Source organism: Gymnoscopelus braueri, assembly GCF_963280865.1.
Source record: "Gymnoscopelus braueri genome assembly, chromosome: 10".
Taxonomy (NCBI): Eukaryota; Metazoa; Chordata; class Actinopteri; order Myctophiformes; family Myctophidae; genus Gymnoscopelus; species Gymnoscopelus braueri.
Window position 1 is genome coordinate 21,226,267 of NC_137611.1, and position 16,722 is coordinate 21,242,988.

General features: G+C 43.2%; 1 protein-coding gene across 1 annotated transcript in view; it reads right to left on the reverse strand.

The window, feature by feature from the left end:
* Positions 1–5,401: 5,401 nt before the first annotated feature.
* The window catches only part of dnm3b (dynamin 3b), a gene marked incomplete at its 5' end in the record, with an annotated part of 40,662 nt that continues 29,341 nt past the window's right edge, over positions 5,402–16,722 (reverse strand). The window contains 6 exons of the mRNA XM_080439779.1: positions 5,402–5,478; positions 6,262–6,435; positions 6,898–7,133; positions 7,327–7,494; positions 9,340–9,454; positions 13,401–13,510. Coding sequence (XP_080295905.1) covers positions 5,436–5,478; positions 6,262–6,435; positions 6,898–7,133; positions 7,327–7,494; positions 9,340–9,454; positions 13,401–13,510 — 846 coding nt within the window. The 3' untranslated portion in view covers positions 5,402–5,435. The remainder of the gene's footprint in view (positions 5,479–6,261; positions 6,436–6,897; positions 7,134–7,326; positions 7,495–9,339; positions 9,455–13,400; positions 13,511–16,722) is intronic.

A 16,722-nucleotide genomic window follows, 5' to 3' on the forward strand; every position in this document is an offset into this window, starting at 1 on the left:
TATGGCCTAATAACTCAGGAGCTTTACTGTCAAAACCAGCCTCAAGCCCTGGCTAAAGCGAAACTTGCACAATGTGTCACCACAATCAATGACTGCCATGTTATTGTATTTGTCATTGGTTCTTTGATGTCACACTGATTAATGTAGTGTGTTGTTTTTTGTAGTGTATTTGGTGTTTTTTGGTTGTTTTTTTTCTCTTACCTGTAATGCCCACATGGACAACAGATACAAATTGTCATGTAATCACTATAATTGCATGGGTCTCTGCGACAGACAGTCTTTATTGCACATACAGGGTAGTAGTACACACATTTCCAGAGAGTAGGTCACTTCCTGTTTCTAGCATTCACATCATTGAGCTATGGTTCCCTAGCCCTGTGTATGATTCACATTCACAACCTGGGATAAACCACTTTGAATGGACTGTGTAATAGATTAACTACATCTCCCATTTGAACACTACATAACCACAAAAGTCCTTTATCTAGCCTACATAAAACATCTTCCGTTCTTCCCATAACATTTTCTGATACTCAACATACAAGTAAACATTCCCCTTCAAGTAAAATATTCTCCCTCTAACGTAGCTACAGAACACACCACAATATATATATATATGTTTTCTTTTTACTTAAGGCCTGGGTGGACTATACCGGAACCTGCTGAGTCAGCTGTGGGTAATATTCTGACCACCTTTTCCACCTGTGAGTACATTACCTCTCTGCTCAAGTGATGTGAGCGACCATGATGAGTCACTCACACACCAGGCATCTGGCCTCCATTCCTCCCCCCCATCACTGCAGCAGGACTGCAGCCAATTTTATTGGACAGTGCACTTCAGACAGCTTGGTCTCATGAGCCAACACAGGCGTGGATGACAGGTCCTCCTTTAGGGTGTTAAAGGCTTTGACTTGGCTGCCCTCCTCAGAACCAGCAATTCTTCTTGGACAGAAGATCCCTGAGAGGCTTGTTCCTTTCTGCCAACTATACTAAATTAATTTCCCCAGCTGGTTGACAATTCCCAATAAGCTCCTTAGCTCACTGTCACTGGCTGGCTCGGCCATGTCCCTGACCGCCACTGTCTTGGTTAGATCTGTCAGAGACATGAATTTTACCTCACGCTGTGACAGAGCACACTTCTCGATGTTGAGGGTAATGACAGACAGCATTCTGAATCCTACCAAGCACTGCATTAAGACGCCAGTCGTGCTCTTCTTGTGAGCTGCCCCACACCAGCACGTCATCCATTTGGCAAAACATCCCGTCTAGGCCCTTTTCTCACCTCGGTGCCCATGCATGCATGAAAAGCGTTCAGGCGCTGATGCTTTTCCAATAGGCAAGTGGTGGAAATAATAGTGACCGAACAGTGTTATGAACGTTGTGAGCTAATTGTCTAGCAAGCCGAGGGTCTGCATGACTGAAGAGAGCATGTACTTCTCTCTGCGTACAGCTTCGTGAGGTATATGCTGTGTGGCTGTGTGCATGGATCACCTGTCTTTTTAGACACCACCACAATGCCAGAACATTGCACCGATGTCATTTCTGCCATCTTCCACCAAGATCCTGCCCTGCCATTATGGGACACAAAATCTTTTACATACTGTATGTCAACGATTATGTTGGTTGGCTATTTAAAACAAGTATTATAACCAATGTCTATTGCATGCATCAATTATTGAGAGTAAATTGATGCAAAACACATTGCAGACAGCTCAATCATAACCACTAGGAAAAACGGGTGATGAATTCTGAAAGTTGTTTTCAAACATTGTTGAAATGTGAACAGACAATGCTTAAATGTATCCAACAGCTATAGTCGACTCTTCTTGAACTACATAAGATCTGCAGAACACCACAAAAGTGGTAAGACGTTTAAGTCAATCAATGGTCCACCCACATATATCTGGTAGCTGTATGTTGGCATACTAGCTCCCTCTTGTGTTGATAAAGCTCTGCTCTTCATCATAATAAATATAGGTTTGACAATTATTTTTGGAGAGCACGTTTGAATTTTCTTAGGCTGAGATAATATCTCAGCCTAAGAAAAATCAAACGTGCTCTCCAAAAATAATTCTGTCTGTCTGTCTGTCTGTCTGTCTGTCTGTCCTCAGCTGATCAGCATCATATTTCTTTGTATATTGTATATATTTCCCACTGCCAGCAGGCCAACCTCAATTCCTGAATAAATCAAATCGGTCAATGACAACCATGTCATTTTTGTGAATGAACCACTAATTCACCCTAACATCTCTATTCTGGGGTAACATTTGCTAAAAATACTGTAATGCATAATTGATGTGTGATTGTGACCTAAAGGATTGGGCTGGTTCACTGTGTGCTCTCTCCTTTGGTTCTCCATCAGTCGTGTTTTGTCTTCAGTACATTTTACCATTACACAGTTACAGTTAGGATTACAGTTAATCTTGTTTAATCTTATTATTTCCCTAATAAATATGTTTGTTTCAGTCTCCCTTTGTCAACAATGATGACACCAGTAACAAAACAAATGAGGGAGTGAGGAAGAAGTTTATTGAGGAGCGATACAGAGACAGAAAATAACAACTGACGCAATTCCTCAATTATGCCCTCCTTTTGATAATACCATGTGAAGACTACAGGAACCATTCAGTTGTTCTGCTGGATGTTTTAACTGTCTTTCTACAATTAGCTTTGGCAATACAGACTTGTAATTCATGCCAGTAAGGCAGTCTAAATTTCAGAGAAGAGAGTACTTAGTGAACAGAGACACAGAGAGAACAATTAAAGCGCTAGGATCCTTAATGAGGTCATTATAGTCAACAGGTAGAATACCGCCTTATTACCTACATATATACATCAGAACACAGTTTCAATAGAGGACAGGCCCATGTACACAATAACAAACTGACAGAGAGCACTTGAACACTGAGAACACCACCTAAAGCCTAAATATTGATTAGGCTTAAGGCTCAGACACAGACGCTGACTGAAGCCTAATTTATATGCCTGGATACGACGGTGTCACTCGCTGATAAGGACTGATCTACAACTGACAACACGGCGTATCTACGAAGTACACATGAAAGCCTGAGTTATACTCAATTGCGTTAGCTTGTCGATCTACGAGCTAACAACAATGACAATGCGCTGTGTGACACAGGTGCACAATTAAGTATACCTCAGGCTTAAGCTTAACTGGCCTAAAGGGCTGTGTGAGGAGAAGACAAGATGGTAGTTCCGAACAGGGAGAGAGTGCTGGCTTCGTGATGTGCATGAAATTGCATGATTCAAACCTGAGGAAAAGACTAAAATGGAAATGTCCCAGTGGTCCGTCTTTCAGGGACTTATTCTATTTTGCCACTTAGCAAACTGTTAATGAACTCTCTCTTTTTTTCCCTTCTCCCTCTGAAGTATCACGGTACAGTTCCCATCCGTTATTAGCAGTCAGCGTCTGTGGGCTGGAGCTTAAGGCTGCAAGGGTCAAAGACTTGACCAGTGATACAGCGTAGGTCAGAGGCGTCATTTCAGAAAAAAAGTAGAGGGTGGCAAAAAAAAGGTTACAATTTAAGCGTTATTTCAAAAATAGCTAAAATAGCAGATCTACAAGCTCAGAACTTGTGAGCTATTTTCGCTATTTTAGAACATTAGAAAAATTACAAAAAGTAAGATTTTTGCCCCAAATAGGGACGGCAGATTGAAAGTGGCAAAAGATTGCATGGCTGACAAGAAAACACGTGACTATAACGCGTGTCACATTGTGTACAGTAGATGGATGGGTGTGGATTGAAATGCGCAGTGCCGCCGCAAAAAAAACAAGAAGAAATGTTCAAAAGGTGGAGAAAATGCATAAAATGACTGAATGTTTTGTCATTAGCTTGTACTTGACATTAGCCCCCTGCTAGGTGGAGGTAGTTGCCATCCCCTGGGACCCAAATGACGCCCCTGGCACAGGTGGACACCTATGGCAAAGGTGATATGCTTTTGTTGTGACTGCTTCCACACAGATAGATTACACTGAAGGTGCTCCTCAGCCTTGCTATGTGCGTATGGCTGTTACTACAACAACACAGGAACAACTCACAAAAACCCAACATTAAATGACCCCCGAGGGTTTATTATGACTTATTATTATTAACAGCTTCGACCATGAAAACAAAAACAACTGAAACGTCAACAAACGTGCAGACAGGAAGTACATGCACACAGTGTCCTTATGCACTCATACAAACACATACAATATGGTATTGTTCACACATTTGCACACGTACACACACACACACACGCACATACACGCACATATTCACAGCCGATTTTAAACACAGTAGGGGGCATTGTACAATAAATAATACAATACTAAAACAAACATAGCCTACATATAGGCAAATTATTCCCTCCCCCCAGCAAACACACACACAAACACTCATAGAAATGCACACATGTGAACAATCACTCACTCACACACACACACACACACGCGCGCGCACACGCACACGCACACACGCACACACACACACACACACACACACACACACACACACACACACACACACACACACACACACACACACACACACACTTACACACACACTCACATGCAATAAAAGCAGCTTATGTGCCATGCTGCATTTTGGAATGAGTAGGGCAGTGCCACTGCTGAGCGTAATATTTTCATGTGTAAGCAGCAATGGGGTCGGGGTCGTGGTGTGGTGTGTTGGGTTTTGGGTATAAGGTTACTTGGAGACAGTGGCGGAAAGTAACTAAGTACATTTACTCAAGTACAACTTAGAGGTACTCTAAGTTGTACTTTACTCAAGTGTTTCCATCTTTCAATGCTTTATACTTCTACTCCACTACATCTCAGAGTCCAATATTGTACTTTTTAGTCCACTACAGTTATTTGAAAACCTTAGCTACACGTTACTTTGTAGATTTGTAGATTAACCATTAAGCCCTATTTTATACTTCGGCCATTTTGAAAAGATTTTGTCAAGTATATTTTGATGCCAAATACTTTTGTACTTTTACTCGTAGTAAAGTAAGTAAGAAAAGTAAAATGTTGCATGCAGGACTTTTGCTTTTTCTATATCGTGGTATTACTTTGACTTAATTTGTATGAAATCAGAGTACTTCTTCCACCACTGCTGGGAGAGGGCTGGGGTTCCAGGAGGGGAAGTTCGGGGAGTGAATCTGCTAAGCGAACCTGGAGCACAGGCGAAGCGACGAGTGCACATACGCGTTACACCACAAGACAAGCACCGCACTGTACATATAGATACATGGACATGGTCACCTGGCAGAAAACGTTCATGGTCTCCACTAGGGATATGCCAGGAGAGCACAGTCATGGCTAAGAGAGAAGAAAGGGATTTGATATGGAGAGAGAGAGGGTCGAGGGGTGAGAGGGGAACAGAGGCCTAGTGAGCCCACGAGATATGAACCAGAATCCCTTGGAATGATTATGGCGGGACTTGTCTTGTTGGTGAAGGAGGGGGACGCCGGCTGTCGCAGAGCACAAGTGGCGGTGTTGACAGAAGAGAAGAGTGGAGGAGAGAAGAGAAGAGAAGAGAAGAGAAGAGAAGAGAAGAGAAGAGAAGAGAAGAGAAGAGAAGAGAAGAGAAGAGAAGAGAAGAGAAGAGGAGAGGAGAGGAGAGGAGAGGAGAGGAGAGGAGAGAAGAGAAGAGAAGAGAAGAGAAGAGAAGAGAAGAGAAGAGAAGAGAAGAGAAGAGAAGAGAAGAGAAGAGAAGAGAAGAGAAGAGAAGAGAAGAGAAGAGAAGAGAAGAGAAGAGAAGAGAAGAGAAGAGAGCAAATTAGTCTTCACACAGGGTTAAGAGGTATAAAGCATATAGCAAAGATAAATATGAAAGACAGTCATACAGAGGAGAGTGGGACAAAGAGATGAGAGTTTATCTTCTTACTTCAGTGAGATATGACCAGTGGTGGACAAAGTATTCAACAACAGTAGACATTTTCCAAGCTTCTCCAGAAACTCAAAACAAATATCAATAATAGCGTTGTGTGTATATTTGTATCCAGAAACCTAAAAAAATATCAATAATAACGTACATAATGTACATTTGTATCCAAGTATCCAAAAGTACAAATACTTAAGTAAGGTACAGGTACTAAAATGTGTTAATTAAGTAGAGTACTCAACTAAATGTACTTCATTACTGCCCACCACCGATCATGAGCACACTGTTATGAACATGCATCACACACAGCACTCACCTTGACGGTGTTCAAATCCCCTGCTGACATGTAACACGTGAAGCTTGTTCTCACCTGGGGATGCTCGGCGGGGCCCTGTTAGGGCGGCTGGGAGCCTGAGGGCTCTCAGCAGCGTTATTGAAGGGCCCCAGGGGTCCCGGGCGGTTTGGGGGTGGAGGGGCCCCTCGGGGAGCCGGGCGCTGGCCCGAGGACATCCTCCTGGGTCCGGTTGGGCTGGCTGGGGGAGACCTGGGGCCGGGGGATTAGATCAGATTAGAATGGCACGGACCTCTGGCAAGTAGAAAAGACCCCCCCCCCCCAAAATAAATAAATAAAATAAAAATGTATTTGAATATTGGGTTAGGGAGGGAATACCATAACAGTAGACAAGGCCGTACCTGTAGTACTTCAGTACAAATCAGTTTAACTAACTACTACACAATAAAAAAAATTTTTTCCCAACAGTGTCCCTTTAAAGCACTAGTTGATAACTGATAGAATGTGTTATTATTATAGATGTGAAATTAAAATATAAATAAACAGACGGTTTAACAGACGGACGCCCGACTGCACCCCACCCCCCCCCCCCCCCCAGCATTTCAGATGGAGCTGAAAACAGATTTTTCCCAGCGGAATGAAACACAGGTATGTCTAATAATTACATTATTGACCGAACAACAGACAGATACTGTAGATGTAGTGTTTGTGTACCTGCGGCCTCCACTGGAACCACCCACCCAGGAGCTATCGACAGGTGGTGGCATCGGGGTGGTCATGGTGGTGGTGGAGATGTCTCCTATGATAGCCAGAGCTTCCTTCAGGGCATGGTGGGTCCTCAGCACCTCGTCCCTTCTCTGGGCTTGGTCCGTGGATTCGTCCATCAGTGTGCTCTGGTCCCCTGCAGAGTAAAGCTGGGCCAGCAGCTCTGCGTTGATAAAGTCCTTCACCTGGTGGCAGAGAAAGGTAGAGCAGGTTCATAAAACAAAAGTCAGAATGATTGTAATGCAATGATTGTAGGATGGGTTAAATGCAGAGTTGACACATTTCACTGTATGTGCAAATACACAGTGACAGGAGTGGGGACCATGATTGCTATTGTAATTATATTAGTAACCCTTATACTTGGCCATAAATGCTCACATTGTTAATCATGAGGTGCATAATAGTCTTCGGCATGAGATCCCGGATGCATTTGTTGACGATGGACATGTAGGAGTCCACCAGGTTGCGGATGGTCTCCACTTTACGCTCCAGCTGAGGGTCCATGGAGAAGTTCTCTGACTGGGTATGGGTCTCACCCTCAGTAATCTGTTGGGAGGAGCACAGGCAAACATTACTGTCAGGCAAAGGGAAAGAATGAACATGAGCAAAATACCACCACACCAATTGTATAAGTTATATTGTATTAACATTATATAAAAATTCTGATCCTAAGATTTGTCATGTTTGTGACTTGTGACTTGTATGACGTTCTGCATAGTAGTGTATATCTGTCTGTTTTCTTAAATGTCATCATGATTTGAGTGCGTGGGGATCTCATTTTAAATAAGCCATTGTGCTTTTATGAGCGATCCAGTTTAGAGGACCTTGTATTGGGAATTGTACTTCCATGTACTGTTTCCATGTCTTTTCTAAATAAAGTATTCAATCAATCAATCACTTAACGCCTGGTAAATCCTTCATCGTACGATGGTGCTGAATGATAATAGTAGAACAATAGCAGATCTACGCTTCACGTCGCGACGCATTGTGAGCTTTTTGCAGTACAGTATTTGAGTACAGACAGCGGTATTTAGAAGATTCAGGAAAGCTTTCGAAGGGAACACCAAGGAAAAATGCTTCATGTTGCCTTCAGTAAAATACAACCGAATTCTCTGCTCAGTTAAAGGTTCTGCCTAGGTAACCGTTAATGGTTAACAGCATCTGTAATCAAATTTGACGGACAAGGAGGTTGTTATGAATACAAGAAGGAATAATATACTAACATAAGAGGCTAAAAATATATAATAAGTAGTGTGCTGATGAGGATGTCTCACTTGTAAGTCACTGTGTGCAGATTTGTCCACTAGAGGACACTGTGGTTCATCTACATACCGACAGGTAGCTTCGTGTTTAGAACTGCAGTGGCAGTGCAAGTCAAAATCTCAAGGCACATACCGTATTTTATTTATTTAAAAATTTTCAGGAGGGAGAACTCATACAGGATACAAGATAAACAAAGTTAAATTGGTAGTGATGACACAAAGAAATTAGCAGAATTTCTTTTAAACTGGAACACTATAAAATTGAGGCTGATCAATTGGTACTCGCTCCTGATTGGCTGAAATTAGCAATGCACCAGAAAATCTATTTGATGTTTATTAAAGAGCTGGAGAGAAGGGGAGACCCTTGTTATTGAACAAACACTCTATCTATAGCGAAGATTACTATCAGAATCAGAATATAGCGTTTTACAAAGAAAATGGGTTTTGACCAAAAAATATCACTTTTTATAGAAGAATAAATGAATCAGCAACTACAGTATCAACGATCAGGCCTTTGGAACAACCTACCTGAGCAAATTGATTAGGCAACCCCAGTACATTTTTTTATTTTTTTTATTTTTTTCAAACTACTGAAAAGAAATGCATTTTTATAACCTTCTGTTTTCGTTTGAGTTGGTTTGCATTTATTAAAGGGTGTCCGGGGGTCCTTGGCACGAAAAATAACTACTGATTTAGAAGTAATTTGTAGAATCGGCCTCAGGTCTTAAAGGGACACTTCACCCCAAAAAAACTTTGTTTCAATGGATTAGTCACTCCATGGAGACTTGAATTCATTTTTTTTGTTTTTTGTCTGTTTTTTGTTCCTAAGACAATAATTTGATGACCGGCAACGGTTCCGGTAGGAGACACAACGAGTCTCCGTTGTGTCTCCTACCGGAACCGCTGCCTACCGGTCCGCTGGTCATCAAATTATTGTCTTAGGAATGAGACAAAAACTAAAGAATATCCATGAATTCAAGTCTCCATGGGGTGACTAATCCATTGAAACAAAGCTTTTGGGTGAAGTGTCCCTTTAATGGGTTAAGATAGCGTTGGAGGATTTGACTGCGTACACTGTGAGACGTGCTACTATATAAATGAGATATAGTCCAGGTTGTAATCTACTGACCGTAACATTCTTCTCCGGGTAAACCCCGGCGCGCAGCAGAGACGACTTCCAGCTGTCTACATCATCCTGAGAGTCACAGGCCAACTCCAGCGTGCGATTGTCCTTGTACACGTTCCTGAAAACACACCAGAACGTGTTATTACACTGTTATTACACTGCTAGTACATGTAGGGGGTGCAACAGTTAATCGAACTAATCGATTTAATCGATTGCAAAAATGAATTGATAATCGATATTTTAATAATAATGATCGATTAATAATGACACACAGAAGCGGGAATTGCCAAAGTGTTCGTGATATTCTTCTGTCTGCCTTATACAGTATTCAAAATTCGGAGATGTGTTAATTTAACGTGTTTAAATTGGAGTTAAAAGAACGCTTCTGATTTTGCTGGGTCAATTACCACCACAGACAGAAAATATATATAATTCTACAATTTATAGCAATCGTGTTATTTATTTAGAAACAATTTGGAATTTTAATCTTATGCTGGATGTTTAATCCATATCCTATGCAACCACACAAACTCGCACGAGCGTGCACGCACACACACACGCACGCGCGAGCGCGCACACACACACACACACACACACACACACACACACACACACACACACACACACACACACACACACACACACACACACACACACACACACACACACACACACACAGCTTGCAGGTATGGGCTGATTTATTGAAAGCACATCTGTGAAAGATATTGGGCCCAATTCACTAAGCTGTTTACGCCAACATTTTGTGCGTACCGCCATTTACGAAAAAGGTTTCTGATCAATCTTTTTTTGACAGTGACTTTTGACGGACCTCCGCTCATTCTCACGAGTTAGACTTACATGGGACCAAAGCTTGCGTATGTCATTAGAATGCCTTAATGCAAAATCAATTACAATAGTGCCAAACCTCAAATAAAATATCTATGTGCCCAACATTTGTCAACACAAAAAATATGTCAAATGATCTATTGCTTGTATGCATATCATAGACATGATATAAATTCAACTGATTTTTATTTATTTTCAGTTGACGCATTTAGAGCTGAATTATTAGTTCCCTCGCGTGTTTGCCGTTTTTGCGTGGTGTGGCCACAGTTTTGCTATTGGGCTCAGTTTCATGCCAACGCCAAAGTCGCACAATTAATTTATAATATTGACCACCACATGAACGCAGTCTTACCATCTTGATGAGGATAGTGTGGATGAAATCTAGCTGTGTCCATTATTCCATTTCCAATTCTGATGTAGAACAGTGGATATGTTCATCCAAAGGACAGATTCCCCTCAGTAATTAATAATAATATAATTATCGGATATTGGCGGATTCCAGCATCATCTTTTTACCTCGGCAAAGGTGAGTGAGCAATTGTTCAGTAGAAAGGGCTTATATAAGATCCATTCCAAGTTTTATTAGCCTTTGGTCGTAAGGTTAAACTTTGTAAATTATTCTCATTACATGTGAGAGGCTATTTATTTACTTTCACGTTCAGCCTGAGGGACTCAGTTGCTGATCTACAAGTTGTCAAGTGGGTGTGTACCCGCTGCGTTGTAAGCTTGTAGATCTGTCCATTTTGAAGCGTTTATGGTCTGACGTCAGAGTTTCCGGTTGCCTTTTATGGTGTTAAATGCGGCATGGATTATCTACACGGGAGCGCGCTCGAGACTGTCAAGGCAAAACTTTGTTACACCTGCGATACACACAAATGAAGGCTGCGCACGCCATTTGGTGAATCGCACGTGAGATTGTGTTTATCGAAAATACGCACCCCTTTAGTTACTTTATTTAGGCACTATTTACGAACAGCTGAATCAGGTCCAATCATTTCAGCACACCTAGTGACTGAGCATTTCAACAGAACAGAACAGAACATAATAATCTATATAAGTACTCAAAACAAGGAATATTTTTGAATGTTTTTTGAAAGAGGCATTATGCCGGGACTCGGTATGCCTAGCTTGAAACCAGGAAGTCTGATCACCGCCGTGCAGTGATTCTCAAACACGAAGTGACGAGCTGTGAGCTTGTAGATGTGCTATTTTTTAATAGCCAACGTATAAATGGATAATGTGGTTAAAATGATTGTGATGCTATGAAAACTACTTTTGCTGGGGACCCCCTGGAACCCACCCCCCCAAGGACCCCTGGGGGTCCCGGACCCCACTTTGAGAACCACTGCCGTAGTGTACGCTAATGAACATGGTAGAAAGATCTGTGTCTCGGTGTTGAACATACTGTACACAATATAAATCCTACAAATAGGACATCCTTTAATCCTTTTAAAGGATCATACAGGCATCAATACATGAACTGTAATTATCTATTCACAGCCTCAGCCATTATACTGTACAAAAACCAAGACAATTTCCCCATCAATGATGTTATCTTTATATTAAATATTATTATTCGCCTATGATTCGCCTATAATGACATGCCCAATATAGGGATCAATAACTAATCGATTGTTTTTATCAAATCGATTAGTTCGATTAACTGTTGTACCCCTACATTGATTTTGATAATGTGCTCATATACCCACGGTATGTTATGGAAAACGGTCATCAGTAATGTCTAGTACAGTGGTTCTCAAACTGCGGGTCCCCACATGATTTTTTTTTGGGGGGGGGGTCCCTAGATGACAGTGAAGTGACAATTTAAGGAATTTTAAGGCCTTTATATACCTCAAAAAAAGAAAAAGAAAAAAAGACCATTACTGCATCAAAATATACTATAAAAACTGGTCAAACATTGGCCAAATTGTTAAATAATATAAGAAAGAGGCAACGTTTTTGAAAATAGCCGATCTACAAGCTTGTAGAGGCTATTGTCACAATATTTATCTGTAGAACCGAGTCAAACTAAATGTACTGCCTCAACTCCTACAATTCCAAGTGTGTGTGTGTGGGGGGGGGTTTAAAAGGTTGACAACCACTGGTCTATGATGATTCACAATCAGTGGGCTCGTTAAGTGTGATTCATACAGTAGGACATATACGTATGACAATGGTCCAAGCAGTCCCCTATCATCTAGTTTGTTTAGATTTGTTTTGATGGACCACACACACTAAGAATGTTATTCAGATGTTCAGCACGTTATTCAGAGTAAAATAGCCGTTTACCAGGTATCCTATTCATTGAAGCATTCAATTGTTTTCACACTTGTAAGTCGCTCTGGCTAAGAATGCCGGCTGCAGTAGATGCAGTACATTGTACATTGTAAAGTAATTCATGTTTTATTGTAATTAATTCATGTTCTAGCAACCTCGTCACTCCATCGTATTTTCTAAAAGTAATTCATTCATGTGACGTTTTCAATTTAAAACAAAATGAAAGAAGATATGGTTTTACCAAGTTTTTAAAATACAAAACATAAGCGTGTCAGAGACTATATGGCTCCTCTGTGGAAGCTTGAATGAAACCATACATGCAGAGCAGGAACACAGACATTCACATAAAAGAAACATACATTTGCAGACAATACATACCCCACACACACACACACACACACACACACACACACACACACACACACACACACACACACACACACACACACACACACACACACACACACACACACACACACACACACGCACACATAACCCAAAACACATTTCCACCGGCATACACACAGCCAAAGTCCTCGGTGTTCATTTGGACCAAATGGACCCGTATGGGTCTATTTGGTACCCGTTTGAGTTAAATGAGCCCTGAGGATTTCTACAGTGCATGCCTCAAACTCTTTAACCCCCTCTACTGTATGTGATTGCTGTCTAGAGAGATGTGTGCTGCTTGTGGTGGAAGCAGACACACATGAGCTGCAAAGCTACTCAGTGGTCTAATGAAAACGGAACAAAAGGAAGAAAAAAACACAAACACAAAAGCACTACAATAGCCGAAAACGGCCGATCTACAAGCTCACGAAGCGCCGCTGTGCGACGCATAATTAAAAAAAAGTAGTTTTTCTCGACCACAAATGTTAAGAATGTGATTTAGATTTAGCTAAATGCCTAAAATTGCAAATAATCGCTCAGGTCACTCGACTGACCTGGACTCTGTGTTGAAGATGGAGAATATGTGCTTGCTGGACATGAAGCTCTTCTCGATGTCGCGGACCTTCAGGTTGTCCAGGGGGAGCATGTATTTCTTCTCCTTCTCCTGTAAATGATGACAAGAGCAGAAGATGATGCACGGAACACATGCAGCTTTATTATTCAGGTATGCTGCCCTGGAAAAGCCAAAGTGCAGTAACTACGCAAAGAATCAAACTGACTTTGAAGTGTTTCAATTGGCCAGTCAAATGGGTTAATCGGTAATGATATTGCACTAAGCGTATATCTATTCATGAGGTAATTGCTTATCCCCAAAATCAAGAAGGCTGATCTTACCTTTGAGACTAATGAATAAGTCATTGCCTCCAAAGATTTAGCTTTTGTACTTTTTTTGTTTGAGTTTTTTTTTTGCACTCTCCAGTCTCCTCCTGTTTATTTTTCACTTTTATTTTATTTTAGGCTTGGAGATGTTGTGCTGTGGGGGGGACAAGTGTTAAATAAAGTAAAGTCTGAAGGGGTTTTTGCGGGTCGAGTGGGGGGGGGTGGGGGGTGGTGGTTGTAGGGTGTTAAAAGAGGAAGAGGGGTAATGCAGGGAGATATGGACGGAGGGCAAAAGAAAAGAGGGGTAGACGGGGGGAGGCTTGCGGTGTGGGGGCGTGGGGAGGGGGTGGGTGACACACGGGAGGAGGAATGGGGGGAGGAAAGAAACTGGGAGGTAAAGGGGGGGGTGAGGTTTGGAGAAGGGGAGGGAGAGGAAAGAGAGAGAGAGAGAGAGAGAGAGAGAGAGAGAGAGAGAGAGAGAGAGAGAGAGAGAGAGAGAGCACATGTGGAAGTCATTACAGTGTGGGTCAAGACGCAGTCGTTCTTCACAGGTTTTGTTGGGGAGGGCCGGGGGCCTGGTGACTGAGGCAACTCTTTGGCTATACGGCAGACAGAGAGAGAGAGAGAGAGAGACAGAGAGAGAGAGAATGGGGGGAGATACAGACATCCAGAAACAGGGGGTCCCGAGAGCAGGACGCTGCCCAAGCACCAACGTTCATCTTGGGGGGGGCTTTCTAGGTGGAATTGGGGGTGGGGGGATCTGTGTGACAGATATTCAGTGTGTGTGTGAGGAAGTTCAAGGAGTTCAGCGAGATGAAGGAGAACTCATAGGGATCGACCTTAACACTCCATCCTAGACCCCCATCTCTCCCCTCTCTCTCTCTCTCTCTCTCTCTCCCTCCCTCTCCCTCTCTCCTTCCCTCTCTTTTATCCCTCCCCCTCTTTATTTCTTCAATATTTTTTCTTTCCATTCCAGAGGGGCCCACTTCCTGCCTGCCTGATTTTTTTGCGAGAGAGAGAGAGAGAGAGAGAGAGAGAGAGAGAGAGAGAGAGAGAGAGAGAGAGAGAGAGAGAGAGAGAGAGAGAGAGATTAAATGACAGCCTGGCGTTAAGTCTCCACATCTGGTAGTGCTTAGCAGCACACAGAGCACCAAGAAAGTGGGAGAGCGTAGAAGTTACAGAGAAGAGGGGTGCTGCTGGAGGAAGAAAAAGGCGACTCTAGAAGACAGACGTGAGAGCTGCTGGATTTCTCTAAAGTTCCACAACCCAAAAAATAGGGAGCCAATTGAACCCCCCCGCCCTCCCCCACCGGTCCGGGACGCCTCGGACAGCGATGGCGGACGGCCGCAGGTAAGGAAACAGAGGGATGAGGAGTCAAAGGAGAAAGGCAAAGCGCTCAAGACAATTTCTCCTGCTGTATTCCCCAAGGGGTCACTGCGACCCATATATGGTCACACGGGTCCCTCCCTCTTCCTCTCTCTCTCTCTCTCTCTCTCTCCTTCCCTCTCTTTCTCACTCACTTTTTCCCTCCTCTCTGTCACCCCCTCTCCCTCCCCTCCCCTCCCTTCCCTCCCTCCCCCCTCTCTCTCTCTCTCCCTCTTTCCCTCTTTTTTGTAACATCCCCTCCCTGAACGTACAGCCAGTCAGTCCCGGTCGTCTGAGCGCGAATGTGCCACGTCAAGGCTGGATACTCTACATGGCCGGCGTGAGCGCAGCGGACGGCGAGCAGACGAGGACAGGCCCCCTCCCACCCCCACCACCCAACAACCCCCAGACGCCGGGCCGGGCCACGACAGAACAAACAGGTCAACAAACGCATGGCGATGAAGACGAGACGGGGCGAGCAGACGGGTTGGGGTGGGGGGTGTAGGGGGGGGGTGGTGTCTGGGGTTTGGACCCAGCGACGCTGGACCAGGGAGGCAAAGTCGCAGTTTCGGGGATGGTGGGTGGAGGGGTGGAGGGGGGGGTGGGGTTCGACGAGAGAGGGGGGATCCCAAACTCCTCGGTGCCAAAACAGAGAAGGGGACGAAGGGAAGGTTGGTGGACGGCGGTGAGCCCATGGCGAAGCCACAGAATCCCGGAGACGGCGGAGGAGTCGCGGACCGTCCGACCGCAAAGGCCCCGGTTCTATTCTCCTGGACTGGACTCCGGTTCCGTCTGCCCAGTGTTCAGACTACCTGTTCATTGTCATACTGGTGTACAGTAGTCTGCACATTGGTTAGACTGGGCATGGACAATCTACTGTCCGTCTGTCTGTCTCTGTGTCCTGTCTGTCTGTCTGTCTGCCTGTCTGTCTGTCTGTCGGTCTGTGTCTTTCTGTCCGTGGACTCACGTGCAGGCATTTAAAGATGTGTTGTTGTTTTTTTATTTAATTTTTTTATGTTTGCTCCCTTGCTCCTCAGCATTTTTTGTTTGTTTGTGTGTGTTTGACTTATTTGATTCTGTTACTGCTAGGCATCCGTATTCTACGTCTGTATCTTTATCACTTTTTTTTTTTTACTCTCATGTGGAATAAACATAATTATCCATAAGTATATATTTATAAAATCACAGATTCCCCTATACTACACTCTTAACAGCAGATTTTTTTTGACAGATTGCTGTGTGTAAAGACCTAAAACCTAAAGCCCAGAGCGCTGTAACGACCTCGTAAACTAGTCCACTCCCATAATTTATTGTATAAGAGGCGAGTGAGTGAGCGTGCAGGCTGCTTAGCCTGGCATGCTGATGAAGATGTGGTCCACAGGAGTGGGAGGAGCCACTGAGGCTGAATCAAACACAGGCCAAAAGGAATCAGTCAATCAAGAGGAGTTTGAATATCGTCGGTGTCGGGCAGAAACCTCTTATCTCCATATTTTGACTTGTTTCGTTTTTTCCCCCCGAAAAGTAATGCCCTACTTGATCGTACTACAGCATCACATCAAAAGTATAGCTGATCAAAAGTAGCAGATCTGAATTGAATTTGAATCCTGAAAAGGAACAGTTTTGGGACATATG